The sequence below is a fragment of the Amblyraja radiata genome, chromosome 23, assembly GCF_010909765.2.
Source record: "Amblyraja radiata isolate CabotCenter1 chromosome 23, sAmbRad1.1.pri, whole genome shotgun sequence".
Taxonomy (NCBI): Eukaryota; Metazoa; Chordata; class Chondrichthyes; order Rajiformes; family Rajidae; genus Amblyraja; species Amblyraja radiata.
This window is the reverse complement of record NC_045978.1, coordinates 31287682-31300123: the sequence shown is the minus strand read 5'-3', so window position 1 is coordinate 31300123 and position 12442 is coordinate 31287682. Positions and strand designations below refer to the sequence as shown.

At 41.3% G+C, this 12442-nt stretch overlaps 1 protein-coding gene across 3 annotated transcripts in view; it reads right to left on the bottom strand.

Moving 5' to 3' along the window:
• The window catches only part of slco4a1 (solute carrier organic anion transporter family member 4A1), a 158669-nt gene that overhangs the window by 31612 nt on the left and 114615 nt on the right, over nucleotides 1-12442 (bottom strand). For all 3 annotated transcript variants that reach the window (XM_033041956.1, XM_033041957.1, XM_033041955.1), the window contains one exon: nucleotides 2735-2825. In XM_033041956.1, the coding sequence (XP_032897847.1) occupies nucleotides 2735-2825 (91 nt within the window). The remainder of the gene's footprint in view (nucleotides 1-2734; nucleotides 2826-12442) is intronic.

The window sequence follows — 12442 nt, the reverse complement described above, 5'->3', positions numbered from 1 at the left end:
CATTTGGTAATATGCTTCTTTATCTCAGTCATAATGCACAACTTCACATATTCCACATAAAGCACAATTTCACATTTTCCACAGTATACACCATTTGCATGCTCACTTCATCTGTCTGTATCCATTTGTCGCCTCTTTCTATTCTTTACACACGTTACTTTCCCAACCTTCTTTGTGTCACCCGAAAATTTAGCAACCGTACCTTTGATGCCAAAACATACACGCGGAGATTTGAATTATCTTTTTGTTGTGAACACAAAAACAAAAGCACAGATTATGACCAAATAGTCCTTTGTGTAATTATTGGCTTTACATTCTTACTTCGGGCCAACTGAAGGTCAAATACTGCTCTTTTCCTAAATTATTTTCATATCAATTTCAAGTAATTCTTTTTTAACATCTAATAATCTGTGTTCCAAAAACCACTATTTAGTACGTGGCAAGAATTAATTCATTTTTGAACAAAGAATAGTTCAATACACGAACAGGCCCTTTGACTCATGATATCTGCGCCGAGCTAAATTCCAATTTAAACTGCACATCTGCCTGAACACAGTCTATACTGCTCTATTCCCTGGCTGTTCATGTGTTTGTCTAAATGCCTCACAAACATTGCTTCTGTTGGCAATGTGTATCACGCACGTATCGTTATCGGTATGAAAAATGTACCTGGTAAATGTTTACAAATTTTCCCCCTCTTAAAGCTAAGGCCTCCAGTATTTGACATTGTCATCCTGGGAAAAGGAGTCTGACTATTTTCCCTCGCTATGCCTCTCATAAATATATATATTTCTATCAGCCCCTCACACTATGGAGAAAACAATCCAAGTTTGTCCAACCTCTTCTCATTGCTAATGCTCTCTAATTCAGGCAATAGTCACGATGAAGGCCTAAAATATCGATAGTCCATTCCCCGCCCCCCCCCCCCCCCCCAAATCACAAAATAACTGGTTCCAACCCAGATCGTTGCAGAATGCTACTACTCACAGATTTCCACTCAGAATAACATAACTCCACTGTTTCACTCTGTTTCCTATGGACAAGCCACCTTTTCATCCAACGAACTGTGTGCGCTAATCTTCCAGATTATCCCACCAAGAGGGATGTTGTCTAAAGCTTTACTAAAGTCCACATTACATCATCCACTATCATCCCCTCATTAATGATTTTTGCCACCTACTCCAAAAACTCAATTAAGTTGGAAAGATATGATATCCCCTACATATAACCATGCCGACAGTCCCTAATAAGTCAATGCTTCTCCAGATGTGAGAAGATCCTATCCCAGAGGATCTTCTCCAATAGTTCTCCTACCAATGATGTAGGATTCACTAAAATGCCTTGGGATTCTCTTTAATTCTGCTCACCTAGAACTTTTCACGACCCTTTTAGCTTTCTTGATTCCCTGCTTTCCTGTTGCTTCAGTATGCTTTTTTAAAAGCACTTTTTCTTCAAATGCAATATTTTCTAATTGAGGTATGCTAAACACTTTAGAATTTTTTTTAAACACAGTAGAATCACACAATGTCTTCATGGACTTCCATTTACTCATATTCTTCAAAAGAGATCACTTGCAAAAAATTCAATCAACTTTGCAGACATTGATTGGTTATTGGATAGGTCATATGAGATAGAAAGTGAGAGGGGATAGGAAGGCCATTCAACTTGATGAAGTGTAACAATAGGAATTCCCTTGGGAACTATGTTGGAGCTCCAGCTTTGATCTGTGTAGATCAGTAACTTATCTGAGGAAATTCATGACGTCATGCCAAAATTTACACGTGAGATTAAGTTAATATTTATGATAAAGTTCATAGATGAGAGCAGAATGTAGTAAAGGGTGGATTAAATTTTTGAACGAAAATGGTAGCAGGTGGAGCTCATAACACAGATGTGTTAGTTCAACCACTTTGATCTCAAGAATAAGAATTCAGAACGTAGGAATTTACTCCTGTACTTCACCCTCCCGTGCTTTCAAGTAGAAAGTGGTGTTTATTTTTGACTTATTATGTACTGCACCTTATTATAAGTGAAAGGAAATGGTTTAACAGCTCCAATCTTATCTAAATAAAACTGTGCATGTTGCAAAAGAGTACTGGATTAAGTCAGCAGGTCAGGCAGGCAGAATCTCTGGAGAACATTGACAGGTGACATTTCGAGTCAGGACCTTTCTTCAGGTTGGTCTGTAGAAGGGCCCTGACCTGGAACGTCACCTATCCATGTTTTCCAGAGATGTTGCCTAACCTGCTGAGTTACTCCAGCACTTTGCGTCTTTTTGTGTAAACCAGCATCGGCAATTCCTTGTTTCTACGCATATTTGAAACAGGATATAAAGTGCTGGCGAGCTATGGAACGGAATCATAAGTAATGTTTCAATGAAGTCTAGCAACAACATGAAAAACATCACAGTGAATGAGTCACGGAAAGGAGACTTATGGAACAGAGATCCAATAGAAAAATTAAAAAAAGAACAGGATCAAAACCGCAAAAGTTAGGGACAAAAAATAAAGCTCTGGGTAAATACCTCAGATACTGTTCGGACTGCATGTGTAAGCTAGGCTCCAAGTATTATAAAGATCGTGAGAAATGTGGCTTGTCCTTGGGCTTTTGTGAAACAGATTTATAGCAGTAAAGCAGTTGAACCATGGCTATAGTTATAAAATCAAATTCTCGGGGAAGCTGGATTGCAAGAAAACTCAGGATTACTAGGTAAATCACAAAGGTTGTTACTCACGTGGTGTTTATCTCAGTGTACATTTGGAGGAAATAGCCTCCAAGTAAGTAGCCAGCTGCTGGTCCAACAATAGCTGCTGTGTAGAAAATACCTTGAAATAGAAGCAAAAATGAATTACTTCATAAATTGCACATTACTCGCATAATGCATTAACATATACACTAACATCTGTCAGAGCAGGAGTAATCCACTCAGCTCCGCCATTTAATAGGATCATGGTTGATCCCATTGTAACCTTAACTCTGCTACCCTTGGTAATCTTGCACACCTTTACTTGTCAAGTATTTACGTATCTCTGCTTTAAAAATAGTTGAAGACCCGACTGAGAAAGACATTCGAAGACCCTATGGAAAATACAAATTACCCTTATTAATCTTATATGGCCTTTATTCTCAAACCATGCCTCCATTTCTAGATTCTCCGACATCAAGAAACATCTCCTCCATATTTACCTTGTCAAGACTCCTTAGAATTTGATTTGTTTTAATCAAGTCAGTTCTCACTCTTCTAAATTCCTGGCCTCTCTAAACATTTGTAATATGACAACTTGCAAGTAATTTTAGTGAGTAATCAAATCTACTTCCAAAGTGTTAACGTCTTTCCTTCAAACAAAGAAAAGAGACCAATGCCATACCTAATAATGCTGATGTTGTTTCACCAATGCCATACATTAAAAAAAAGCATAACCTCCCTGTTTTAGCAGCAGCACAGTGGCGCAGCGGTAGAGTTGCTGCCTCGCAGCGCGGGAGACCTGGCTTTGATCCTGACTATGGGTGCTGTCTGTATGCATTTAACACATCCTCTCTGTGACCGTTTGGGTTTTCTCTGGCTATTCTGTTTTCCTCCCTCATTCCAAAGACATGCATATTGTAGGTTAATTGGCTGCTGTAGATTGTCTCTTGTGTGTGTAGGATGGAACTAGAGTACAGGTGATTGCTGGTCGTCATGGGCTAGCCTAAACTAAACGTAACTTCTCAATTTTCCTTACAATTAACGATAACATTAGTGTCACAGAGAATGGAAGGAGTCCGGCTGTGTTCATGCTAATCCTCATGCACCCATCTACACTAATCCCATACCAATACTAATTCTCCCAATTTCAATCAAACCTCTGGCTCTATCACTCTCCCACATACCGGCAGCAAGTTAAGGTTGCCAATTAATCTACAACCCTACAAATGAATTTGGGATGTGTGCTCTTAGATGAATTCCCGCACTCTGGCAACTAGTCGTATGTTGAAAATGTTTCTGCAACCAAAAATTGATCGCCATGGAGAAGATTGATAATCCTGCAGTCGTAGGTGCAGTTGTAGTGGGGTCGCCATGTAGTTACTGGTAGTCGAGGTAGTTGTAGGCAGCTTTAGTTAAGCGCCTTTGCTGACCGATCATTTTTATTGGCTTATTGGGGAATAGGATAACCGATCGGTAATGTTAAATGTCCGCCGAACTTCACAGCTGTGTATCTCTGGCTTATTAAAAGTTGTCTGGCTTCTTAAAAGTTGTCTCCACTCCTTCTCCCCCCTTCTAAAGGACTTACCAAACACTGTGCTAGCCGTCTTAATTACAGCGCCAACCTTCCTGTTCATCACGGTGTGTGTCTGTATCACCTCGGCTTTGTACCGTGTGAATTTCAGACATCGCTCCCCCGCTTGCCCTGGCCCCCCTCGTCTTTGCGATGTGTTTGTGTGTGTGTTCCATTCTGACAATCGCCGTTCTGGCTCCCGGTTTTTCAAGCGACTGCTGGCAACTTGGCAGTCGCCGGCAGTCCGCTGAAAAATCGCCTAAGTGGGACAGGCCCTTAGTGTGGTTTTGCATCAGGCCAGAAGGGTGCTCAGATCAAAAGGTGACAGAAAAGAAACACAATGTTGCAACTGACATGGATGCCAATTTCACTTCCATTGGCAGGTTCCGTGCTGAGCGAATTGAAATAGGAGATGAGGACTTGCTGAGCGAAAGGTAACATAAAGCCTGCTGGATATTTCGGTTGATATATGCGCAGTAGATTCTCGACTATGAATTTCTTTAAAGTAATAGCATCTCTTTTGTTCAAAAGTCTATTTTAAAAATCTGTGATTATTTATTCTTCTTGTCAATATTGTCCCCCATAAACTATTTAAATCTTCTATTGGATGCTGAATACATTTAGCATTGTAATTTATGCATTTTCAGAAGACTATGCTATTTCAAGTTCATTTTACGCATGCATAAATGTATGGTTATGAGAATCACAAATTACACTTATCTTAGGCTCTTATAAATATCATATGTCTTTACTTATGATACAAATGGAGACCATTCGGCCAATTGAGTCTATGAACACTCTCAGAGCAGGACCATCAGTCCATGCTCTGATTCCTACACTTATCGCCTTTGTTTTATCTCTTCCAATAATCCCCATTTAGCTATATTCCATCTACACCACTTTACAATGCCCAACCAACCCACTGGAATTCAGAGGAACCGAAGCACCCAAGCCTAACCTACACAGCCATGAGAAGAACATGCAAACTCCATGCAGACAGCACCCAGTGTCGTGATGAAACCCAAGTCTCTCTATCTAAGCAACAGCAGCACTAACTGCTGCATCACTGCACAGTCTTTACTTTAATCAGGCTTTTATCTACCTGAAATTCTTAGGTTTTTTTCCTTTCTTATACAGTAGGGCATACAACCAATTGTTCAATCGCTTGGTAATCTGAATTCATAGTCCATTATAGGCAAGTGGTCTACAAGTTGCCAGGAGCAGGTATAGGAATTTATGATCCTGCACTCAGAAATGGGAACACCTTAGAATAACATTTTACATTGAAAAAGCTGATTGCATTATAAATTGACTTAAGATTACTTGTTCAACTGTCTTTGAGATCTATGTGAAGTTTCCAAAATTGTGTTGCCTTAATTGCATTACAGGTCAAAAAATCTGAAGGGTCCCGACCGGAAACATTGACTGTCAATATCCCTCCACCGAAGCAGCCTGACCTGCTGGTTTCCTCCAGCAGTTTGTTTTTTTGCGCAGGTTAAAACTTCATTGCTTTATACGGCTTGATATCTATGACGAAAACCAGGAACATGTAGACGGTTTACTGGTTTTATTTCTGTGCCTGTGCTAACTGTAAGGGCATTGCACTTGGCAGGTGGGACACTGGTAATATGTTCTGACCAATGGAGTGCACAGGGGAAGCTAGCCTTCAGTCTCGACCTGAAACGTCACCCACTCCTTCTCTCCAGCAATGGTGCCTGTCCCGCTGAGTTACTCCCACATTTTGTGCCTATTTACAGGGGGAGCTAAGCCAGGATAGTTAAACATCATCTCATTTATTTAGATTGTCTGAAAGCCAAAGAATGATGGATCAAAGCAGCACATCTAGTAAGGCTCCATGGAGAAGAATGTTTCACTCCACATTGCTCGGGAACTTGCTCACACTTAATCCATACTCCTAATTTAGCATGACTGCAAAATGAGATTGGTTCATGTGAATTCTAAACGTCTGGTGCCCTGAGAGTACCTCAGGACGAGAGTATTCAACAAGTACATTTTTGGGGGAGGAATTCAATATTATACGTAACTGAAAATCTCACTGCTCATTAGTTTCTTCCTGAAAGGAAGTTATAAATGTTTTATATGTCACCTATATGCTAGGCACTCCTTTGGCATTAGTTTATCTGCTATACTTAGGTGTCCTAGTCATCCTGATCAAATTACTGTCATCAAGTAGACCATTGGCTCACTTTCACCACAGCTCTGAGAATATCAGCTGACGACATTCTTGAATTTCCTTGAATCTGAAGTGAAATTTATAATGGAACCAAGAGCATCTTCAGGCAATTAAATCTCTTCGTAATTGTGAGATATTTTGTCCCAAAACATATGCAGGCTGCATGTGATATCAAATGTACCATCAGTGGTGCACTGATTGATTACCTGAGCTCCTGCCACGACTCATACTCTGTCCTAATCCTCAGTGATTAGGTTTGAAACAGGTGAGTCTATGAGGCTGGGAGACCATTGGTTGCACTCAAGCGGTGCCTGATGCCTCCCATTCTGAATCCATATAGTTCTGCCAAGGAAAGGTATAAGGAGCATCGGTCTTCCAGGGACTCAGTTCAAAAGAGTTGTTATAATTTAAATACACAATTGCTCAACTCATATTGAAATGTGCTGTAGCATAGTCTGCAGCAGAGTAACGTGGAAGCTTTCAGATTTACGAATTATAATCTTAGACTTTTAGAAAATTACACTATATTCACACGGGCTCCATTGCAGAGGAAGGATGCAAACTTGTCGGTAAGAATTTTCTTAGAATTCTTTTCACTGAATTCACTTCCTTTCAAACAGCAATGGGGAATTTAATCTGCCCATTGTCCTTAATTCGTAGGATGTCATTCTCACCTCTGCCAACTGAAAGTCCATTGACCTTTGGCAACATTTCTCAATTTTTAAGGGGTATATCAACACATCATCAATTGCCTGTGATTAGGCAAGGCATCTCAAAACTGCACTAGGAAATTTTGTCATTTCTGGAGAGAGCCAATGGATTTTTTAATGCTACCATTTGCATCACTATATCTATCTGATTTAATAATACATGACACTAGTATCAGAAGAACTGAAAGTTGCTACATTATCTAGGGCTGATACTATAACCATTATCCTAAAGTTCCTTCTTCTACATTTCTAGATTCGTAAACAAAAATCTTAACACATCATTTTAGAAATGTCAACTGAATTATAAATATAATCTATCTTTAATGATCGCAGCGATGTTGCAAAGTATTGCCAAATGCTTTTCTTGGATTTGACTTGCAAACTGTATGGAGGAGCCAAATTGAAAAGTGGTTTGCGTAGCTGTCAGAGAGATTCTGCGGGAATGGATTTATTTTCAGGAAACTTTAGGAATGTGCTCAGAGTTTTGAAGGTTGTGGCCACAGAAATTGGATGGCTGGAACTAAAGTCAGAGGGACCATAATGAGGGAACCGATAAATTGCCAACTAAAACCAAAGTGCCCCGTGATCCAGTACAGAACTCAACCCTGCAGGTTAGTGCAGATATGAAATTATCCCAAAGCAATCTGAGTACTTCCATGCAATCTGACAGTGCTCACTGACAACCTAGCACATATGACAAAAGGAAATGAATGGATACAAGTCGGCTGTTGTTGGAATTCTGTGCTCCGTGTCCTAGACACATTCTCAATGAGAATAGAACATACTGGCCCTGACCAGTTGTTTCATACTGGCCCTGACCAGTTGGCTATAACCAGTTGTTTCAGCCGAAACCATATAATCATAAAAATGCCCAACACTGAAATACCATCTGCCTCTTATCACCAAGCTAATTTTGGATCCAGGTTGTTAATCTGTCCATAGATCTTCTTAACCGTCCTACATGCGAGACCTTGTCAAAAGCCTTAAGGGCCTGTCCCACTTGGGTGTCATTTGCGCATCACGCAGATGGCGCGCGAAGATTTAGTACATTCCAAAACCCTGGGGCGCTGCGCGCGACTGCGCGTCACTGCCTACGTCACCATGCATGCATCACGTGCACGGTACGACGCGTTCGTCGTGCTTCGTGACGCATAAATGATGTCGTGCATATTACGCGCAAATGACGCCCAAGTGGGACGGGCCTTTTAGTAATGTCCATGTCTACTGCTCTGCCTTTATCAATTTTCTTAGTTAACTCTTTACATCATATTTGTGAGACATGATCTCCTCTGCAGAAGTCATGTGACCTCTCATAATCATTGACTGCTTTCCAAGTGAACACAAATCCTATCCCTCAAAATGTTCCTTCCTGCAACTTACCTGCCACTGACATAAGGTGCACCAAGCTATAGTTTCCAGGCTCAGCCCTACTGCTCACTTTGAACAATGGAACAACATTACCTATCTTCTATTAGCTAACTATCTCTTAATAAAAATGTAATGTTAATTGAAGGTTTCAAAATATGGGTGGAGTAGGCATCTTGATGAGAGGGGAGGGGAGGGGAGGGGAAGAATGGATACACAGGTTGAATACAATGTTCTCAAATAGAGAATAGAGAAATACAGGATGGAAACAGGTCCTTCAGCTCACCAAGTCTGTGTCGACCATCAACCACCTATTTACACGAATCCTACATTAATCCCTAATCACACATTTTTTAATTCTCCTCACATTCCCATCATCTTTCACTGGATTCTACCACTTTCCTATGTAATAGGGACAATTTACAATGACTAATTAGCCCAATAACCCTTACATCTTTAGGATGTGGGCGGATACCACAACAACCAGGAAACCCCATGTGGTCACAGGGAGAACATTCAAAGTCCATATAGATAGGACCCGAAGTCAGATTGAACTGGGGTCTCTGGTGCTATGAGGCCACAGCTCTACTAACTTCACTGCAGGCCACCCCCTTAAGACAGATTTAATATAGATTTATCTATTTATATAGATGTAGAGAAACTGCTTATTATAGATTTGTTTTGTTTTCCTTTTATCACATGCTTTGTTGATTATTTGCATGGCTCTCCCTTAAAGCATATCTAATTTAATGAGGAGAATTAGAAGGTGGTAGTGCATTTTGCTGACGGCAACCAGTGATAACCACCAACCAACCAACCTCCTTCAAATGCCACAACACACATGGCAAAGATTCTCCAGGAGTGCTGCGGAGGAACTCCAGAGTTTGACACAGTGGCAAAGGAGAGTGACTTATTTCCTAGTGCAGAGGTTTGTGACTTGGATGGGTTGGTGGGGCTGTGTGCCTGTTCTCCTTGCCCTTCCAAGTGGTGGATGGATGCGAGCAATGGTGCCAAATCGGCCACCGAGAGTTTCTACAGGCTTGGTAGCTTTATGAAAATCAAACAAAAAAATCTGCAGATCTGAGAATTCTGAAACAGAAAATGTTGGAAATACTCAGCGGCCTCTGTGGAATGAGAAACAAAGTCAATGTAATGACCCATCAAGATCTCCAAGGAGGTCCACAGATGTGTGGAGAGCATGAGTAAGTGCTGGTGAGGCTAAGACTGGAACAGTCATAATCTTACTGAATAGCTCAAGGGGATAATTGTTGCTGTTTCTTATCAGATGGCCCCTCCAACTTTTGGCTTATCAATAGGTTAGGATGTCTGTGATCAACTCCCATGGGAAGGGAGCAATCTATGTTAAAACATTGATTGCTCCTTTAGAGCAATATTAACATTTGCTTGTAGATTTAACAGTATGTCGTCAATGAAAGTTGACCATAATAATCCATTCAGGGGAGATATTAATGTATGTGGGGCATTCTGCGAAAATACAAAAGGACATGTGAGCTTGTTAAACAGGCATATACTGAGAATGGAGCTGAATATGAATCATGCCCCATAGTTCACTGTCTTTACGTTTAGAACAGAAAAATAATGCACATATTTTTGGCCTCAATTTGCAAGATGATGACTGGATATAAACTCATATCCAAACATAGGATAAACTCGCTTGAAATAGGAAAGCTTAGAAAACAAATAGAAACAATATTTAGTGACTGAAATAGTGAATAAACAAATTGCACATGGTTAGAAATAACTAAACAAGTGCAGATGTTATTAGTTGAGAATTCAGATTAAGATGGTGATTATTTAGAAGATTGCCACTTTTAAAGATTATCGTGATGTCTGGTATGGGAAGTAGCTGAACATTGAACAGTAAGCTGTTCACAAGTAGTGCATCCACAGAGGGGATTCTCCAATGTTGCTGTAAAATGGTTTATTCAAACAACGCAGCAAGAGGCATCTGTGTGGACTTGAGGTTATCATGTGATTCCCAATGGGCACATCAGCCTTGAACAGACTTACTTCGGAAGTTGGATGCAAAGAGTGGCAGGTTCAGCAGAATCAGTAGTCACTCATAGGACATAGAATAGTGCAGCACAGAAACGGGCCCTTCAACCCACGATGGTCAGTGCCAAACATGATGTCAGGTTAATCTAATCTCCTCTGCCTGCACCTGACCCATATCTCTATATTCCTGTATATCTATGCACCTATCCAAAAGCCTCTTAAATACCACTATCGCATGTACCTCCACCTGCCTCACTGGTAGCACATTCCAGGCTCCCACTGCTCTTTGTGCGATAAACTGGTCCCTCACACCCGCATTAATCTTTGTTCCACTCACCTTAAAGTGATCCCCTCTCGTCTTTGACATTTCCACTCTGGGTTAAAGGTTCTGACCATCTATACCATCTATGCAGTGGCGGACTGGCCAGGGTGTCAGCTTGCCCGATGGTAAGTGGGCCCCTGATGAAGTGGGCCCCCTATATCAAGTGGGCCCCTGATGAAGTGGGTCCCCGTTGTCTCCTGGCAACCAATATTTTTAGACCCAGTCCGCCACTGCATCTATACCATCTATGCTTCCAGCAGCTTTACATGAAAGATAGCAGACATGCCTTGAAAGAGTCCATAAAGTACATAGAGAGAGGATAATCAAACATCGGAAATGTTGGAAAAGTGAAATTAGAACAGAAACTGCTGGAAACACTCAGCAGGCCAGGCAGAACATTTGAAAAGTGAAACAGAGTGAAACAAAGCACATTTAGTCAGGACTAGAAATGCTGGCTGACCTGCTGACAGCCTCAGTGTTTCTATTTAAGGCCAAAGATAAGGTTGGACATTGACAAGCACCAGAGTCTCAGCATCTACATTTGCTGTTGGCTATATTTGAAACCTATTATAACAGGTTTATATCCGCTGGATACTAAGGAATCAAGCTTTTGTACCAGTTGATAAACTCCCCATCAACTTTGAGTAAATAGAGAAAGGCCTGGATAGCGAATAGAATAGTGAAAGGGCTGGATAGTGTAGATGCAGAGAGGATGTTTCCACCAGAGCAGGAGTCTAGGACCAGAGTGCACAGCCTCAGAATAAAGGAGTTGAGGAGCAATTTCTTTAGTCTGTGGTGAATCTGTGGAATTCATTGCCATGGACAGATGCGATGGTCAAGTCGTTGGGTACTTTAAGTCGGAGATTGACATATTCTTGATTAGTAAGGGTATCAAGGGTTGTGGGGAGAAGACAGGTGAATGGGGTTGAGAGGGAAATATATATCAGCCATGATTGAATGGCAGAGTAAACTCAATGGTTGAAATCCACAGGGATTGTCCCTGATGGCCTGGTTGTCAAGGCGAATGATTACATCAATGCTTGTGGCAATAAGGGCCTTTAGATGGAGTGGGTGGTTCGGTTTGTTGTTACGTGATAATCCACATGAGTAGTTCATCAGATTGCAAACATGGCCATCAAGGGACCCATGGGACCTACAAAAGGGGCACCACTTCAATGCCATGCGTCTTTCACAGCCCACATGAGGGTTCATTCCTCTCATAAAGCGCTGTTGTGCACTTTACATCCGCCAGATGATGGTGAAAAAATGGTGGATATTTCCTGCCAGGTTTCATGCCCCGCACTGCTGGCAACGCAGACATTGTTCCTCCACTGTACTATGTAACCCTTTGTTCTCACGAACATCATCGGAACCATCAGAAACATGAGACTACAGAATAGTAAAGGTCTTCCCCGACCTCTGCATGTGTCCACGTTATGGATGGGATGCATGTGAGCACATTGTTCATTCTTTACCACTGCTAGAGAATGTCTCAGTGGATGACAGATGGAGACGCAGCATTGTTGCCCAACCAAGGAGTGCGACCCTGCATCATATACCTGCTGTTTCTGACTCCACC